Below are 19,834 nucleotides of genomic sequence, written 5' to 3' on the forward strand. Positions count from 1 at the left end.
CACTCTCACAAGGCCTCCCTTTGACCTGACAGTTCAGTCCCCCAACCTCTAAGAATACAGATTAACCTAACTGACTTAAATTGTTTTATCTGGAAATGAGATAATTCTGTGAAATTGAAATTAATTCACACAGATGTATCTGCCAGAATTTTGCCTGAAGCATGGAGTAATGTGCAAAAATAACTAATATTTTTAATAAAACAAACTACTTTTTGTAGGAAAGAGAATGTTTAAAATGTTTCCACATCTTTGTGTTTCCCATTAGTTCTCTTGGATCGTAGCAAAAATTATAAACTTCAGAGGCCAGAAGCTTTTAGGCTACTTTAACTCTGTGTGAGTCTCTATTCCACATGGAGTCCAGCATCTCTCTGCTATTCCTGTGTTTGCTCATGGCATGTTGGAAAGTTTACGAGTCATTGACCAATACTTCTGTCCTGGCTTTATAAATGAGCATGGCCTTTTCTGCTCAATGTTTGTGTAAGTAGCTATTGTCAGAATGGCTAAAGAAGGTAGTAAATACCAATGCTGCAGTAACCAGAATATTCGCAGCTACACTAAACCAGCTTAGTGAGAAAGAGTTGCAAGTCTCATGAGTAAATAGCTAGAAAATATTTCTACAGAAAGATTCCTATGATCTGTTTTGGATTGTTTCTATGAAGAAGCAGTTTCAAGGCCATAGTTCTTTGTAAACAGTAACTAATGATCCACAAATTACAATAATATGTATTAGGGTTTTTTATTGGAACTTAGAGATCTGAACTGAAAATCTGATAAAGATATTTCTTTATTTTGGATATTCCTACATATTACATGACAATAGCAGCAGAGATTTAAATGAGTCATTACTTGTGAAAACACTATTACAGTTACTAATTACAGGACAAATAGACTTTAAAAATTCACAAATTCCAAAATAAAATGGAAAATCAGTATCTAGTATAAAACTTTTTTTTTAAAATCTGAATTGATATCACTCTGGAACTTTGGCACAGATACATACTGCTGTTTTACTCTATAACTGTCAGTAAAAAACTTTTGAGATTATATAAATGTGTTAGGAAAAGAAGAGTTAATCCTTTGAGGACAAAAGTTTCATCTATTATTTTGTTTAAACTTCAGCTTGTATGTACCCAAAATTGGACTTAGGCTCACAAATACAATTCTTCATGTAAACAGTAGATTATATAAACAGCTCACTCTTTATTAGCCAAATTGACCATTTTATAGAAACAAGCCAAAATATAAATACATGTACGTGTATTTTTGTGTCTGGATACACACATACGCATGAAAGTGTTCCCAGGTTTGCTGTGGGAACCTTGTCCCTTAATGTACCCTAAATGTGCATTTGTAAGTTTGAAACCACTGAATTAATCTGGTTTTTTTTTATTTATTTATTTTAATATGGTGTTTTACAGAATATCCACATAAGAAAAGAAGGAAACTGCTCTCACAGTGCTCCACAGTTTTCATGTCCTCAGCTTCTGAAACATTTAAGACTATTGACTTGCTGGCAGGCTCCCAAGGAATTTTAAGGCATCTGTGTCTGTGCTACTTATTTTAAGCTCTGTCTTCCAGTGTTACGAAATCTCAAACTCTTTTGAGAGCAAACTCTTTTTACTTTCTTAGTAATTCCATTTCATGTGGTTCTGGCTTTCAGGCAGATTCAAGAATGACATAATCGCCTTTTCCCACCCACAGGTTTTGCACTGCTGCTGATGGTTACACCCTTCCACGTAATGTGTAACACGAATTCTTGTCTGATCCCATATGCCCAGAAATGGAAGACAGCCCAGCAAAGAGGACTAAAGCACAGTTTCTTGGCTTCCTATCAATCACCATAGGTTGAATAAGGCTTCCGGATTCTTCCTCTCAGTTAGTATTACTTTAGCTACACTGCAGCTCCTGTCAGTCTAAAGTCATGCTACTTCCAAAGGATGTGAACCAATTTCCCAATAAACTTTATCTCTGTTACTGAAGCTTAATGTATCTTAAATATAGTAGCAGAGAATAAACAAACTTAAAGTACTCCTTTTGTATTTTTTACTGTAGCATTTATGCAAATGCACTCAAAAAATACAGAATTCTTCATTTTCATTTAAAAAAATGCTAGAACTTGGCTAGTATGCATTCCTAAGAGCTACTGCAATCATATTTTGTATTACTAACAATACTGGATTATGTACCAAGCTCCACAGCAGCAAGACAAAAAGCACTTTCTGGAGTTTGTTACCAACATGAGAGAACTAGAAGCAATCTGCAATCCTGTCTGACTATCCAATCTCACAGAGTCTCCTGGCCTACCTGAAGACTACAAGAGTGTTCATACTTGAAATACGGCACGCTAACACAGCATAGGGAATATTTCTTTGCCCTTGGAAAGTCTCCAGAAATTTTGCTTTTTACAGTTACATTTTTCATGCTTGGTTATATTTTTAAGTAACACACAGCATTGTGACTACTCACTTCTCTTGAATCCAGGACTATTGAAAGGCACTGGTTCAGGTCAGCTTCAGGGCAATTTCATAGGCAATTATATTGCTGCTTTAAGAGCTGGCACTGAACTGCCAGGCAAATAAAAAAGCAAGTATCATGTTCAAGGAAACACTAGTCCATGTCCAGAAGAAATGGAGAAGAATGCATTGAGTTATGACCATAAAAAATAAATGATCCAGCCTGGAAAGATAATAGATTTCCTTGTCTTCTTCAGCAATGAGCCAATTCTGGAAAAAAAATTACAATTGGGCAAAGACTTGGCATTCAGATGTGCAGTCTAAAGACAGAAGACGGAGTTCTCATGAGACCTTGTCATAATCAGCTACATTCACAACTCTCCTGGGCCCTCTCCTAAGCTCAGTGCAGCTGAGAGTCGTGCCTTTCTCTCACTCCTGGCAGTGAGGGATAATAAATTTGTTTGCTAAAACAGGTATCTAGCAAGAAAAAACATGTAAGATAGGCTAGAAAATGAGACAAAATGATTGTGATGGCCATCACAGAGTGAAATCCACTGCAACAGGAATTCCATGTGAAATGTATCCGGATGATTATTTCTTTCTCTAGACTCTGTTCACAGTGCAAGACAAAGTAATATTTTTGTTTCTGTGATGAAAATTATCTGGCTAATAAGTTATGACACTTTAAAGAAAGGGATAAATTGAAAATCCTGTAAAATTCTACCTTGGTATTAAAAAGTCCAAGGCACTCTAAACCACACCCTCTTGAGGCAATAGTTAAGTTCCAGGAAGTTTTAACAAATTGATCTGTCCTTTGCTGAGAAAATAAAATAAAAGATTATTTAGCTGACTAAGGTCTTAAAATTTTACTAAGTCTTTTTAACTCTGCCTATAATGAGATCCATTTCTTCTAGTAATGCATTTTTTATTAATGGGTTTTCTGATACTAAGAAAGAAAACTGATTTTAGCTGCAGTGGAATTGTAGTTATTTAAAACATTAAATTCACCCATCTACATTAGCAGTGACATGAGACATTTTAGTTTGTAACTAATAACATTACACAAGCACTTTCAAAATTCTTTCACACCCTATATATTTTTATGACACATAAAGACAAGAGTAGCTATGAAAGTATCCAACTTCTACCGTTAACTTATGGCAAAAAGATGATATTTCTCTAGAAAGATGGTAAGAGTTTTTTTCTAAATAGTCAGGTAGAAGGTGGATGTGATGATAGGCCGTGTGATATTTACTTTCTGGAGAATTTCAAGGGTAAAAATCTGAAGTGTTTATCCAACCTTCCCTAACAACCACACTTGTGGGAACACTTGGGGCAAATTCTCAGTTACAATCATCACCCCCACAGTGGTCAATTTTAATGGATACCCAAGCTTGAATTGCTGGCTAGAGCTGAACACACAGAATAAACATTTCCTCTGCTGGGTTTAACAACAGTCTTGGTAAGAGGTCTGCTTTTTGATAATATCCTCAAAAAATACTGTCAAGAATTTTGCAAAAACAAAACATATACTTATTTAGCAGCATATTCACACAAAGATAAAGCTCTTTTTTTTAGTATACAGTTAATCATTAAACAGAAAATATCAGATCATCCACCCCCACATCAGAACAAATTGCATTGAAAAAAATACATTGCAATGAGTGACTCATGATGAATTGTACTCCATACTGAACATGATGAATTGAACTCCATACAAAACTGTATTTGTCAAAATAATTATTATTGCTAAAGCTATGTTCTCCTCACTCTGTCTTTAAAATTCCCTCATGTCCACTGCAAACACTCCTGCAACTAAAAGAGTTGAATTTAGTTCTCATATTTCAAAAGATCAAAATAAAATAAAGTAAAAGATGCCAATGAAAATAAAATAAAGCAAAATATGCCCTCACAAATGTTGGCATTTTAGAATACCTAACAGAAGAACAAACTCCTGTACTATATATATTTCAGCTAGTGTCATCAACGTATCAAGTGCTTACACATCTCCTTTCCCATTTAAACTAGCAATAAAATCTACTGACTTCAGTGAGGGAAGTAAGAGCAATCCAGCCTAATGTACTGAAAATCCTTTCACTACTTTCCAAACATTTCAATAGAAAGAATGTTCATGCTACCTACATATTACTGCATATAATCATTTGGTTATTTTTCATTCCACTGATGAGACAGAAGAGACTACACTGTGTTGAGCTGCAGCTGACACTTAAATGTTGCTTTTAAACCATGTAAGATTTCTCATTTAAAAGTAAACTTGAAAGTTTGGGAAAAAAATAATATTATGAATTAAATCAATTTTATTGTCAGTTTCTGCCCCATAAAACATTTTTTAAAGACTTTCTTTCAGATGGAAACAAGACTATTTCATTCATTCATGGGCAATACTTTGGCTCCATGTGCATTTATATAAGTAAGAAGAATTTTGGACCTCCTTTCTATAACATCAATAAGCTTTTCAATTCCTTTTCTGCCTCCTTGGCTCTCCCAGTATATTTTGTCAAGGAACAAAGACTGGAGCAACTTCTCACGTAAACGCTGGCTCCTCAGCACTGAAACTGCAGATGCGGGGAATCTGGAAAAGCACAAAGAAATTCATCAGTTTTTGCCATTACTCTGAATTGCAGTATTTATGTTGTGGTTTAGCAATCAATTCTAAGAATATAGGCTGCAACTCAGCAAAGGAAGTCCATGCATGCCTAATCATATGTATGTTAATTCTATCTTTTACAGCCGTGGGATAAATCACACATTTTTAGATACATCCTTTCAATGTCTTGGGCCAATGATATCTATTCCAGTAGCTTAGTGTCTCATATTCAAACTGGGAAAAAATTATTAATCCTCTTACAAAATTAATAATTTAAAACTTACTCATTGATTCCTTGTAGTATTTTGAAGTCAAGATTGTCCTCATTTCTGTCAAAGAAACCCTTATTGTCTATAAAGACCAAGTGCCTTTGGTCATGCCTTCTCTGAACGATGTGTGTCAGGTCAACAGCATCCTGATCATTGCATTTCAGCTTCAGTCCTTGTTGCATGCAGGAATCCTCCTTGAGAGGCTTGAATCCACAACAATTTCTGTCTAGTCGATTATAGATCTAAAACAAAGTACAGCAGAGTGCCAAGTGAAAACAATACCAAAGTACTTGGGGCAAAGTGTCACTGCAAGTCATTGCTCTCTAACCCAGCTAATAGGAAAGTATATACCCTGTGGTATATACTTCCTTTCTAACAGGAAAGCAAGCTCAGGACCAGTGTAATTAACAGTGAAACAGCATTGAAGACCTAGTCCTCATACTAGGTACTAGGTACCTCATACTAGGTACTGCTGAAAGCAATTTCTCAGACTGTGTATTTTTATCCATTTTATAGCCATAATGTATTATGTCAGTAGAAATTTTTTTAAAATAATGGAACAATACCACTGTGTAACTGGAATAACAAGATGGTGAATACAATTCTATTTTTTTTTTTTTTTACATTTTCTCTTCTGGAGAACAATAGAAATAGCACAGTCTGACACACATAGAGGATCTTCATTTTGTGGGATCTATTAGGCTAACAGTATGCAAAATAACTGAAAAGACCAGTGAGGGGCACAAAAAACCATCAAAAGCTATAAAATTGTTCTTACACTGTAAGAACAGTGTATTTATAACCACAGAGAAGCCTCCCTGTGGTATACACTTTTATGACATGATGGTCTACACTATTTTTTCCCATGCAAAACCTCGATTACTCATCACACAGCACTTAGCTGGAAAGAATACATAAATCTGAACTAATTTTGGTGGTGTAAATGTAAGGCATCACTTTTGACTTGGTTGTTTCTGTTCCCTTTCATAAACAGTGACAAGAACAAGGCACATCCAGAGCAACGGATGCCATTTTAGGATAACTATCTAATACAGGAAGGATAAATCATTCCTTGAAAGTGCTACTACCCCTTGAGAGTAGATGAGAGTAAATATTCAACATTGCTACAGCCCTGATCAAACAAATTAGCCTGGATTGCCCTTAAAAGTCTCACCTTGGACTTTGCCCCTGGGCACAGGAGCCCCCTTTAAGCTCAGGCAGCTCAGCACTTCTCTGAGTCCTTTAGAGGGGGAGGGTGTGGTGGGGTGTTTCGTTCTGCTTGTTCCTGGGTTGCTGGTTGAGGTTCCAGCCTGTCAGTCTTGGAGCTGTGTCATCTATGCCTCACAGGGTTACAAAAGGGGCCTGTGGCTTTCACCATCCTGCTGGCCTGCCTCTCCTGCTGCTGACCCTGCCTGTCCTAGAGCCGCCTTTGGCTCCAGCTCATCTTCCCAGACAGCAGACCTGCTCCTGCTAACAGGTGTTTAGAGAACATAGGTCAAGTCTGATGCATATAAGACTTGTTAAGTAGCTCATCAAAGGTAAATCATTTTTTCTGTCCTTTGTTGTTTACTGTTAACTCTTCAAATTGCTCAAAGCATAAAAACATTACTGTTCACATAAGCCTCCTAAAATTTTATTTTTGTAACTTCCCAGCAAAATTAGGACCCCAGCTGATGCAGAACTTTGTTGCATGTTGAAATAAAAAGGTCACCTCTTTAATCAAACGAAAGTCTGAGAATTGGGTTTGTTTTGATTTTGTTTGGGGTTTTTTTGTACGTAATTAGTTTTTTATACGTAGTTTTATTTCTAGTCGTATTGCTGACAGTGTTTGTTTTCAAATATCAAAATCTTAAGGAAAGGAACAGACTTCTCTTCCTCTTTCTCCTTTCATGAACAGCATTCATTATCTGAAGGCTGTAGAGGCCCTCTTGCTTCCAGTGCTCCCTCCTGGGATCTCTTATTCAGTCCATCCAATGGTTAAAAAGTAAAGCAGAGCACTGACCCCATTCCTTTGCACTTCTCTGCATGCATTAAATAGACAAGGAAATCTTGTTCTTGCAGACAGCCTCTTCACAATATCTTGCACCATTTCAGTGCTAAGACATAATGATGGAACACTCTGGAATTGATGCATACAGTTTTGCAGAATTTTCTCTCATACATTTATGTACACAAGATGTCCAAACTTCCAAAGTTTTCTTGAGTTCTTGCAGGAGGCAAGTAGTGGTCAACTATAAGCATTTTATATTCAGCTCGTATGTTTTACAACATTTGAAACCAGAGATTAGGAAGATATATTAGAGGTGCCAAACCTATTCTTCTGAGGGAATTATGCTTAACAGAGAATACTTTTCACCATTGTTCTTTATTTCTGAATGACTCATGAAGCACAGCTATTGGTGGTTTTTTTTAATACCAAACCCTTTCTTGACATTTTTTTTTGTTTTCAAATTTTCATATTCTGCTGCTGATAAACTTTGAGAGCACACAGATAAAATTTTATTCTTTAAGAACTGAGTCACTTTCACTCACTTTCTGGGATGCATGTTCTTGTCTGGTAGGCAACCAGAGATATAAATCACTCTGATACCAGCTATTAGTGCAAGAGTAATTTGTCTCCTGTCATGTGAAGTGCAATCCTGTTGTATCTTATTTTAACCAACCCCTCCTTCTGAATAATAGAACAGCAGATTTATCATTCATCAGTCACTGCTCTACTCCTTCTTTACTAAGCCACTGTCTAGGGATTTTTTTTTTAAAAAAAAGGAAAAATTATCCACTACAACTGTTACCTTGCTCCAGACTGCAGCTCACCAAAACCACTTCAGTCACCTCTTGGGGCTGGGGAGGTGCAGGAGGGACCACAGAGTAAACAGAGATTTACAGTTGTGAACACAGTCAAGATCTCTGTTTGGAGAAACAAGGAGTGAAGCAGAAATAGTATGCCTGACTCAATATTAAATAAATCAAGGCAGAAGTCTTTGCTTCCTCTTTAAAAAGAAATGAGTCAGTTAGGTTTCCTGCCTAATTGTAAGCTGCATTTTGGATATTTTAATCATAAGAAATGACCAGAAATAATTCCAAACTATGCAAATACCTCTCTTTCCCATTTAAAAAAAATGAAACACACTAAAATTACTATTTCTCAAAATCCTATGTTTGATCACATGACTTATGACGCAAATAGTTGCTCAGTAAACATTTTACCTGCAACAGAAAATCAAAGAGTGCCATCTTGGACCATTCATGATGATGAATTTCAGTACAGCCCCACTCAGCTTTGGGAACTTTACCATTCTGCCAGCATTTCTTCTTCAATAGCTGCTGATATTGTCCCCATGTTAACCTCACTGAAGAATGGGTACTATTATCTGTTGGACTCAGTGAGGAATCCCAGAGAATAACAGGACAGGCCTGACCACCTGAAAAAAGGGAAAAAAATTACCATTATTGTAGTGCAATACTATCAGTTTTATTTGATTCTTCTTTAGACGTTGCCTAAGCATTAGTAAATGTACCATTTTACAGATCTGGAAGGAGAACCAGCCAGGGACTAATATCTTTACATACTTTGGTTAATGTGGTCTTGTCCTACATCCATATCCAGCCACCACAGGACTGGAAACATAGGCATAAATGCCTTCAATGTATGGAAGAGTTTCTTTGTTAGAAGCAAGAGATTAATGTACAAAGTCATATACTAAACCAAACTATTAAAAAGTTTTTAGGTAGGTTAAAAGCCTATAATGCCACTGTGAATCAACAATGTAATTTCCTTCTGATGCCAGTGAACTACTGATTTTCAAGAGCTGGAAACTTATGTCAAAGGGGGTTTTCTTTGCATAATAGACATAGAGACACCACAAATCCTGTACTCAAAGTGGATTTATTTTGTTATTTTTAGTATTTTAAACCTATTACTCTACAGCTCTGAATGGATATATGAGAATACTAGAGAATGTGAGCATAGGATGAATAAACAACTTGACACGTTTGGGGCTTTTTACCTAGATATGAGATCTGTTTTGTATAGCAGATATTTCAGCCAAATTCTTTAGTTCTTCTGTGTAAAGAATAGTTTTCTCTTCCCTGAAACTAACACAGAGGACTTCTCTTTGGTAAATTCTATTGTTCAGCTTCACTATGAGAATAAACTTTGTCAAAGAATTTAAAATGAGCTTTTCCAGTGTAAGAACTGATAAATATATTTCGCACAGCATCAAGGAACAGACAGATCTATCTTATTACAAAACTCTCCTTTTATTGCTGATGCAATGCTACTGCTGCTTAAACTGCTAAGGTCCCATGACTGACCGTGGCTTGTGCACTTTGAAACAAAGAAATCCTTTATATTTTAGGGTGTGTAGACAGAAGATCAAAATATGTCTTAGAGGAAGGACCATCTAACTGCAAAGCTTAAGTGCTGTTTATTAAAAAGTGTTGGAACACATATCAAGCTTTAAAATTTATTCATATCCATCTTGAAGTTCATTGAACTTAGTCTACACTATTGCACAATTTATTGCATAGTTAAGTGCAATCTAAATTGTCTCTGTCTTCCACATGCCCAGGGAGACAAAGACAGATCTGCAAAAAAGCTTTTAGAAACACAAGAAGGCAAGAGGTCCAGGCCACCTTCTTCAGAAGCAAACCAGACAGAAAATAGCCCATGGAAAAGAGGTATCATTGCCAACAGCGAGGTAAAAGCTGCCAATGTCAATGCTCCATTTGTAAGCAGCCAGGACTGTGAAAAACAATCTCCACACAGCTGAATCCAAAAGCAACTTGTTCAAAGGATGCTGACTGTTGTAAAACAACAGGTAAGAAATGATCTTTGCCTGTACCTAGCACTGAGACATGTGCAAAGTTCCATCGCCCATTCACCAAACAAGCATGACATACTGGCCCCGCATGTAATCCAGCCCAAGAGAAAAGCCAGCTCCTTTCCAAACCAGAATGTACCTGATCTTCTCTCTGCCATGCCTGGTACATACAAGGTAGTCCTTCCAAAGCCAAGCCAATAACCCACCACCTCTTTAACTTCCCTCCCAGTCGCCCAGTGTTTCCTTAGAAACACAGAACGTGTATTTCCATTAGGAACATCAATCAGTCTTTCTTTATGATCAGTACTGTCTTTATCAGGACCATGTTCCACACTCTCCTCCACTGAAAAAAGGAGCTGAGCACTCCTGAAAGCCAGGCTTCTCCTCTGCTGAGGTGCCTAAATAAGTATTTAGGTAACTTATTTGGGAAATTCTACCCATTTCTCCATCTCTCTGACTCTGGCTCAATCACATACACTGTAGATGACTTTACCCAAGTTAGATCAGCTATGGGCTAGGTTTTTTTCCAAGAAAGTGGGAGAAAGTCTATCTAAGCATTGGAAATTCTCACCAAAAAAAAAAAAAAAAAAAAAAAATCTTTTCTCAGGACCAAATCTGATCTATTATTTTTATATCTCCAGTAACAACTTATGTAACTATTCATGAATTCTTCCACAAATCAAATACATAAACAGTTTTTTAAGAAAACAAACATCTCCTGTCCACCCAAAAAGGACATGATAAACAATAGTAATATAAATACTTGAAAACCCTGAATAATATCATGCCAGTTTCCATTAAGATAGAAAAACATTTTTAAAAGACTAAGGTTAAATACAGGAAATGTTTGCATTTCAAAGGAAATGGGAGCAGAAAAGATGATCCAAAAAAAAAATCTTTCAATTCCGTAATATAAATTGGATTACAGGAATATGAAACAGCAGCTTCAGTAAAGAGCTGTGACTCAAATTTTTGACACTTGCAGGAAAAACATGAAGATGCTGAATTAAAGCAGATAAGGGGTCTGATTCAAAGTTGCATGAATTGGCATGATCCCAGTCAAATCAATGGAGCATTTCTGATACAAACCTCATTAGGATTGGGCTGAAGTTACCTCAACAGTGAAAAGACCTACAGCCACAACCAGGAAGGTGAAGCACATATCAGAAAAAGTCCAGTGTATTCTATAAGTGCTTCTCTCCTAGTCAACTTTACATATTAACACAGAGGGGTACTGCTTTTCCATTGCTGCAGCTGCACTGCACTGAATCTCACCCAGAGCTGATTGGGTTAATTTTATTTTTTTATCTGCCATTTTAGATCTATATACCTATTTAACTGTCCAAAGGCAACCTTCAAAATGGTACGGGAAAGATATTTCAAAACTCATGCTGAAACTATCTTCCTAGTAATTCATACACATTTTTGAACATCTAAACATTTCTAAAAATGTCTTAGCTAAGTTGAATAAGCTAACACAGATAAAACCTCAGGCTGCTGAGACTAGACCACCTCAAGGTACTCCAGCTGCTTCATGTGCCGCTCGGTCATGTATCACTGCATGGCTTCTTCAACACAGGCATCATCTTAGATTTCCACACCCCACATCACTTTGAAAATAAACCGCATGCTTCTGAACTTCATGTGGTTAGGAACCACATTTTGCTCTTGTAAACATTTCTCTCCTCTTGTGCTCTGACTTATAGCTACAGCACTTTTCCCAATTTCCTCAAAAGAAAATATTTTCAAACATGCCCGGAAAATCAACATTAAAACCAGAAAATCTTTCATGAGGCAGTTAAAGCTCTTTCTCAAACTCACCACTGTTCACTGTAAGGCGGTACATCTCACCACTGCCACATTTGTATGAGTTCAGTCGTCCATGAATTAGCAAGAAAGGATAATTTAGTGTGGAAAATGAGATGTTCCAGCATACAGAGCACAATTTTGAGAGTTTAAGTTTTTAGGGAAAATACAAGGAACAAAAGTAGAAAGCAGAGAGAAGTTAAACCATTTATTTTTCTTTCTTCCCTATGCACCTCATTGCAATGTTCTATCCTGTGCTCATATGAATGTCAGTATTAAGGAATGCATGAAATGTGCATTAGTTGCTCTCTAGACTATGGACTGCATTATTGCTTGTACATGTACTTCTCTACCCAACAGAATACTGGACATATGCCTCTTGTACCCCTTTGAGAAGTACAGCACTATGCGGAAGTATTTTAGAGCACTCTGAACGCATACGGCAGTGTTAGGTTTTTATTCTTTGTCCTGACATTGGTGATTCATATTGCATAATTTTTGATGGGATGGCAAGAGCAGGCTGATAGCACAGGGTATAACACAGAAAAAACTAGGACACCTTTTACAGTCATGCAGAGGCCAGTAAACCAAAACAAGAAGTGCAACCAGTGGAGCTATCATGTAATTCATCTATTTGCACTAAAACAACCATGAAAGGTGTTACTCAAAGGAAGAGTTTCTTGCATGTTTGGGGAAAAATGGAGGTTCTGGACAAATAGCAGATTGAGTACACTAGTGCTTATTATTCTCAGTTTAGTCAGACTCAGGATATCAGAAAACAGAGGGGAAGAGAAGCAGGCATCAGCACACAGTAGTTGTAGTTCAGTCCCTCAGCAAGAGGTGCAACAAGACTGCACAGCAGCAGCTACTGCACCAAAAGCTGAACAAAGAGCCCAGCCTCACTGCTACTATCCAAGGAGCCAGAGCACCACCCTTACAGCTGTCAGCTGAGACAGAGAAGCCAGCCTGCCCTAGCCCACAAACTCCAGCTGTAGCTCAAGCCTAAAAAATACTGCCACTGTCCCAGGTCACAAATGCAGTTGCTGAGCTGGAGGCTCAAATAATGAAGTACCTTAATGCTGTAGAATTAATGTGACCATCCCAAAACTCAGCACATAAGCGTCAGCCTTCATTTATTCCACAACAGACAGAATTTTTATGATTATTTCTTGGTTTTTAACAGGACTGTCCTTCTTTTTTTATAGGTGTTTGGAGACATTTCTCACATCTTATAGGTAGCAATGAAGTAATGAATGACTGCTTGTGTATGCACAAAATCATGCTCTTTTAGACTTTTATGCCCAGCTCAAAAGGGCTTTTCCTACCTATACTACTCAGGCTTTTCATATTCAGTCAATGCATTGTAAAAGTATGAGAGAAAGAGTTACCATACCTGATTTTTCCATCCAGGATGGATGATGGAAAAACTAGACAAGCCACAAAAAAAATTCAGTTAACACTTAAAAGGGTTTACAATTAACAAGGGAAGGTGAGGGCAGCAGACAGGGAACTTGAATACAATATTTTGCTAGACTTTAAAAAATCAGTGTCACATCTGTGGGAATAAGGGAAATAGAACCTGTACAGGGATTTACTAAGCAGTTCTTTGAAACTGCTTTTGACAAAATGAATGACAGTTTTGAAAAGCCCATTTTTTAAAATTTTAATGCTACATCAAACATGTCTTGTTGGATCACATCACAACTGAGGCAAGCTAAAGGGATGTGTCGGGGAGAGAGATATGTCAGCGCAGAAATAGTGTACATTCATACACACATGCACAGTCTCTAATCCTGCATTGCTTGCTTTCCCATGTGAATAACTGCTTCACACAAACCACTCTGTAAAAAACTTTACAGAACTCACCTATCTTGACATATATAGGTCATTTCAATGAACTAATCACTCATATTATTTTTAAGAATTATATTTTTGCTCATTTTCCTACCACAAATATTTTCACATTATGCCAGACACAAGCACATAAATAGTAAAGAGCTCAAGTGCTTACAAGGCATCTGAGTTCCAGAATATTTCCAGGCTAAAAAAATCATGAGAGACAAGGTGCAGTCACTGTTCCAAATGCTCTGTTCAGCCTTTAGCTGGAAAAAATGAAGTGAGACCAAAATAGTGTTATTTCTCTTCTCATCACCTAGCAACACTCCTCTTGCAATAGGAACTTAGCCAGTTATGAGGAAAAGAAAATTAGAGGGCAGAATGACACACTCTGTCCCAGACAGTCCAAAACATACTGTAAGGTGACAGACACTGAGCAGCACAATGCACAATTAGCCTAATAGCAGTTTTCTGAGGTTTGCAGTCTGTCATCTCTGCAGCCACACTGTGCAGAGTTCCCCCATCCGAACTGCCTTAATGCCTTATGACAGCTCCATACCAATAGATCTTGTTCCTAAAAATAAAATAGGCATAATGTATCTTCCATGCTCTGCAAGTATGAATAATATTCAGAAGCCTCCAAACTGTTGTTCCTAGAGATTCATTCCCATTGTTGTACAGGCTGCCAAAGGGAAGGTTTACAAAGCAGGAAGACACTGGAAATCACGAGGCTGTCTTCCTGCTGTCAGACTTTAAAAATTTTTTCCAGCATTACTTTTCTTTTTAAGAAATGCAGACTGATATAAAACTATTTGGTATGAGCTGATTTCAAAGCAAGAAATGAACAGCAAAAACATAGCTAGCTACTTTTGCAATGATTCACTAAAATGCAACATAGTCCTTTTGGATTTGTGACTGTACAAAAATAGGACTTATGCTGAAGACGTAGTTAAGAAGGTAGCAATTTTAAAGCAGACTTCCAGCTCACATTACATGTCTGAATTCTACCTTTAATTTCACTAAAGGTTAAAAATCAACTTTTTAATTGAAAACTCTATACTAATCATGTAACAGGCATATTGAGAAATCTACTATGTGTGTTTCTTTAGATAATATACAGGTATGTGTACTGAACCTCAAAATGTGCAGCAGAATTCACTGAAATGTAGTTTGTTTGGGTTTTAACTTTAACAAAAGAAAGGGAAGTACTTTTAAAAAAATTTCAGTTCTCAAGAGGATTAGTGCCATGAACGAAGATTCAAGCTTCTGCAGGCAAGTTCCCTACCTCTCTGAGTAGATTATCTGACCTGACTCCTACCACCTGAGAGATGAATTTTTGTGACAAGTTCCAACAGTATTTTATGAAAGTCGATTCTAAAAGATGATAAGTGTATTTAAAAAAAAACAAGAAATACTCATTGAATCACAAAGATTCTGGAATTTCTCACCAGTTTCACTTCAGACAGTCTGCACAATGTCATGCAATCAATGGATTGCTCTTTCTCTTTTTTCTTGTTCCAGACTCATGTTAGGAAACTCTTACTGCCCTCAGCAACTCTACGATATTTGAAGCAAACTTTGGGGTATTCATCCTCTGGACAGAATAACTGCACTGCAGAAGTTACACACAGACACTGACTTTATTTCCCTGGAGCAATGGGGTTAGTTCTCGGGCTCACAGGAGTTAAAGGGAGTGGCTGCTGCCGCCCCATAGCTAATGCCAAGTGGGAAGGAAACCTCTGCACCCCACCTGCAAACGCTGAAAACCACATGGATGTGTTACCTTGGAAGGACTCTGATCTCCTGCTTACAGAAGGTAAGCTCTTGTTTAGCCCCAAGATCCTGTCCAAATGAAAGGCAAACACCTCACTCATGTCGAGAGGTCTTTTGACAATTCCACAGTGTCCCTGATTACAAGCAGTTCCCGTAGTGCTGGGACCTCTTGCAAATACTGCCAGGACTGCTTTGTGTGAAGGAACTTCTTGAATGCTCTCTATGGGAGAGTCTGCCAGCATGCGCATGTTTAGGATGTCATCTTTGCTCATCCATGAGGGAGGGCTCTCGCTATAAATCCTGATATTGCTTTCCTCAGGCTGGAGCTGTGCCTTTACAGCTCCAGAAATCCTCCCAGGTCCCTGGTGACCTCTCTCCTTGATAGCCATTCCTTTATGCCCTTGTTCATCCAGTTGGTACTTTCTTGCCTCCAGAGAGATTGCTGCTCCCTTTGTGCCTGCGGCACGTGTGGCCCATCCTGGCTGTTGGGCAAAGGCCTCTTCCCAGCCCATAAAAGTGGCTTTTGGAAAGTGCTGCCCATAGGACAAAGGGATTGCATTTTTCTTCCTGCGCTTTGGCTTCACTGTGCCTCTGATGTTGGCAGGCTTGATGCGCTTGGACCGCAGGGTGATATAAACTACATTGGGTGGCAGCAAGGTCCCATTGCTACCAAGCTGGGGTTCCTGGAAATTGGGTGGTGACAGGGTGCCATCCAGTGGGATGCCCAGAAAAGGAGTTTGAGCTGCATCTTGGAGACTCCTGGAACTGATCTTTCCATGTCCTCCTTTGTGCTGCGGTAAAACATGACCCACTTGGCTGACAAGGAATCCCAGGTAGATCACACAGGCAGTGCCCACTAGCAGATTCCTCCTTGTCCTCGGGCGCCTGCAAGTCCAGAGCCTCAGCAGCCGTGAGGGCCACAGGCAGCAAATAAACAAGTTTTTGATTTTACTTAGATGATCAAAAGGGGTCATTTCTCTAGTGAATCCACATGATGAAAGCAGCATAAAGTCTTCTGTACATTCCAGCCAGGATGATGATGCATTATTTCTCTTCCCCAATTTCTATTTCTCCTTTTCCAAGTAGCTTCCAGCATGGGTGATGGACAGAGGCTACTGATATGTCTGGGAAAGTGGTCTGCACTAAGGATGCTGACACTCCACCTTCTCAAACTGTTAAATTCTTATCAGCCACCACAGAGGAAATGATTGGCTTCAGAGAATGAATGGAGCCAGCTGCGTAAGCAAAGTTTACTGACTTGTAGTGTAAAAGATCTATGCATCTTCTCTGCAAACTGCAAAAAGAAAATAGTAGCATTTCCTTTCATTACTCACACATAGCATCTGTGGTTCTATATCTTTCAGAGAAAAGAAGTTCTAGATGAGACAGTATGCATGTAGGAATTTGTCAGGATAAATCTTTTACTTTCTCATTACAGTATAAATCAAACACCAAAACCATTAAATAAGGGTTCAATTTTCAATGTTAGCTGGATATATTCCAGCATTAGAAGAAATGCTTGTCAAATCCAGATTATTATCTTTTTTTTTACAAGACAAAGTCTTCACTAAACCTCATGTTACAGAAATGCTGTAAATGATCCAAATATGAACCAGTGACTAGTAGTTAAATTTGCACATATTCACTAATATAAAAATATATTAGCAGTGCCAAATTTCTCTAGTTGAATATTAATATAGTTCCCATAATTCATAAACATACATTAAAATTGAAAGATGGTTAATCCTCTTCACTCTTGTGAAGAATCTAGCTATAAAAGAATAAAAATAATCTAGCTATGGTTTTTTAAAATAAAATTACAGTGGCTTATAGATCATTTCCAAGAAACAAAGAATAAGTGCACATTGTATATAGATTGCTATAAAAATAAAATTTCTTACCTATTCAGCTTGACACATCCTTTGTTCTGGTAAACTCCTTAGGTTAATAAAAGAAACTGAGTAAAACTGGCATCTAGAACATATTTCACTTTCAAGTATAGTTCACATTTAGGTATTTCATTGCAAGCTAAGAACTGTTCAGAAGCTAACTTTACTGAGAGGTAGTTGCATATGAACTGCTATAAACTTACATGAACCTCATGTCATTAAAAAAAACCCAAACCAAACAATCCCACACACAAAACCACAGCAACTTCTATTTTAAATTCTGTAATGAAGTCCTGTGAAGTACGTGCCTTTCAAAAATGCATTCCATCTATTTCTAACTCCTGAGAGCCCTCTAGTGCACTGCATGCAAATGTACTAAAGAAATTCCCTTTACTGCATTTAGTTTTTTGGGGGTTTTTTGAGTTTGAAAAACCACCCACTCCCTGGATTTTAGAACTTTTGAGAATCATATATTGTTGTGATGAGAAGTGAAAAAGCACTTTTAAAATGTTATTAATCTGCTATTAAATAGCTCAGAAGTGTCTCCTATTTGCGCTTTCTGGAGCGAGGCATAGCATAGTCCCTGTACAACTGGAAAAGTTGAGGCAGACAGAAGTTAAGGGCAAACCTCTGACATCTGACTCCTTTTGTAGTCTAAGTATAAAATAAAAAAATATTTATAAAAAAAAATAAAGAAAATGTGTATGTTCACTGTAATTGAAGGAATGGAGATATTCTATTCTCCATAGCTACTACTAAAGGAGAATAGACATTTAAGAAGTTAGTTTATGTTTCCTATTGGTCCAATATGAATTTATAAAACTTTGTGAATGTATTTTTTTCCACAAGCCATCACTTATCCTTACTTTTTTTCTAAATATGTACTGTCAAGTTAAAACTTCAGTATCGGTGCCCATTAGCAGTAAAACAGCCTTCCTGTCACCTGGATTTTTTCCAAATCTGAGTTTTTGGAGGAATTGGGATTGTAAGAAATCTCTTCATCCACTTCAGTTCTCTCTTTTCTTCAAATTTGACTGGTGGGACATATCTCAAACAAAGAGAATTTATTCCAAAAGCTCCAGGCAAGTTGTTTGAGTTGGAAATGCATCACACTGCAACAGTTGTTTTCAAACACCCAGTTCCTGCATTACACAGCACCTGTCTATTAGAACCAAGCAACACCAAAGCACTGTACATTCCAGTTACTGACAGTGCTCCTCTGCTATAACAATTCTCTGAAATTCTCTGTAATTTAAGTAATCTTTTTACAGCTACTCTTTAAATATTATCTGGAGGAAATTACAAAAGGATATGGAGAGTCACTCTTCACTTCTCATTTCATTTTGTAGCCTTGAAGTCATAATGTGGTATACATACTGATGTACAGGGTTGACTGCTGGGTTTTTTTGAGGCTTTCTAAATGGAATAATAGCAATTGTATTTCCTTTATTTCTTATGTTCAGAAGAGAGAACTCAGGTACTGGTCCGTTCTTTGGAATGGATGGTGGTAGAAAATCAACTAGATAAAATACAGTATCTTGTTAGTTTAACAGATGTTTGCCTCTAATTTTGGATTCTTAAAAGGCAAAATATCAAGTGACATTTTTTTTGTTTGTTTCAGCCCCTGTGGTGTACAGCTCCAGTGCCCTAGCAGACACCATAAAAAAAGGAAAGCTGAAATGAGTATGGAGTTGTCTGGGAAAAAAAAACATTTCATTGTGTTTCACAAGAAACAAAGAAAATGGGTTTTGTTCAGGTGGTACTATTCTTCTCTCTGGAATCATTCTAACCCAAAGCTACAGCAAAGCACTAAATGGTACTACTAAGCTGAAACAATATTTCCTCAGTGGTAATAAAATATTTAAGACAAATTTTCAGAACAGCAGTTGTTGTCTGACCAAATTCTGGCCTACATTATTTCAGTTTGCTACCTAGAGCTAGCCTGTAATATCTGTCAGATTTTGTATTTGTTCCTTGCTCTAAATTATAACTGTGATATTGCCATCTGCATTCATTAAATTCAGCTTTTCATGTAATTTCTTCACATACCCATATTTCATGGTCAGTGTTTTATCTTCCTAAGGTTAGGAATACAAGCATATAAAAACTAATATAGGAAAATAGCAATGAATGGAAGAGGAGAATTAAAGAAGTATTTTCTAGTCCCTCACAGACCTAGGTATATTTTTCAAATGTGAATGAATAGCTGGATTAACTATTTGCAATTATTTTCTTCCTTTTTTTCTTTTATTTTTTTTTCTGTTTTGTTTTGTTTTGTTTAACTTTGAAACCCACCTCCACCTGTTTTTGAAGAGGTTTTCTGCTGGTGCTGGACAAGCTGCAGAATCTGAAGCAGCTGGTGGCCTGCACTGCTCCT

At 37.4% G+C, this 19,834-nt stretch overlaps 1 protein-coding gene across 1 annotated transcript; it reads right to left on the reverse strand.

Annotated features, from left to right (window-relative positions):
* Positions 1 to 829: 829 nt before the first annotated feature.
* On the reverse strand, positions 830 to 17,650 carry GASK1B (golgi associated kinase 1B). Its single transcript, XM_041395823.1, has 5 exons — positions 17,470 to 17,650; positions 15,579 to 16,862; positions 8,538 to 8,752; positions 5,346 to 5,572; positions 830 to 5,046 (listed from the first exon to the last, which is right to left on the reverse strand). The coding sequence occupies exons 2-5, from the start codon at positions 16,573 to 16,575 to the stop codon at positions 4,839 to 4,841; spliced, it is 1,647 nt and encodes a 548-aa protein (XP_041251757.1). The 5' UTR covers positions 16,576 to 16,862; positions 17,470 to 17,650; the 3' UTR covers positions 830 to 4,838.
* Between the last annotated feature and the right edge of the window lie 2,184 nt (positions 17,651 to 19,834).

Source organism: Onychostruthus taczanowskii, unplaced genomic scaffold (assembly GCF_017590055.1).
Source record: "Onychostruthus taczanowskii isolate IOZ18803 unplaced genomic scaffold, ASM1759005v1 scaffold12, whole genome shotgun sequence".
In the NCBI taxonomy this organism is placed as follows: domain Eukaryota; kingdom Metazoa; phylum Chordata; class Aves; order Passeriformes; family Passeridae; genus Onychostruthus; species Onychostruthus taczanowskii.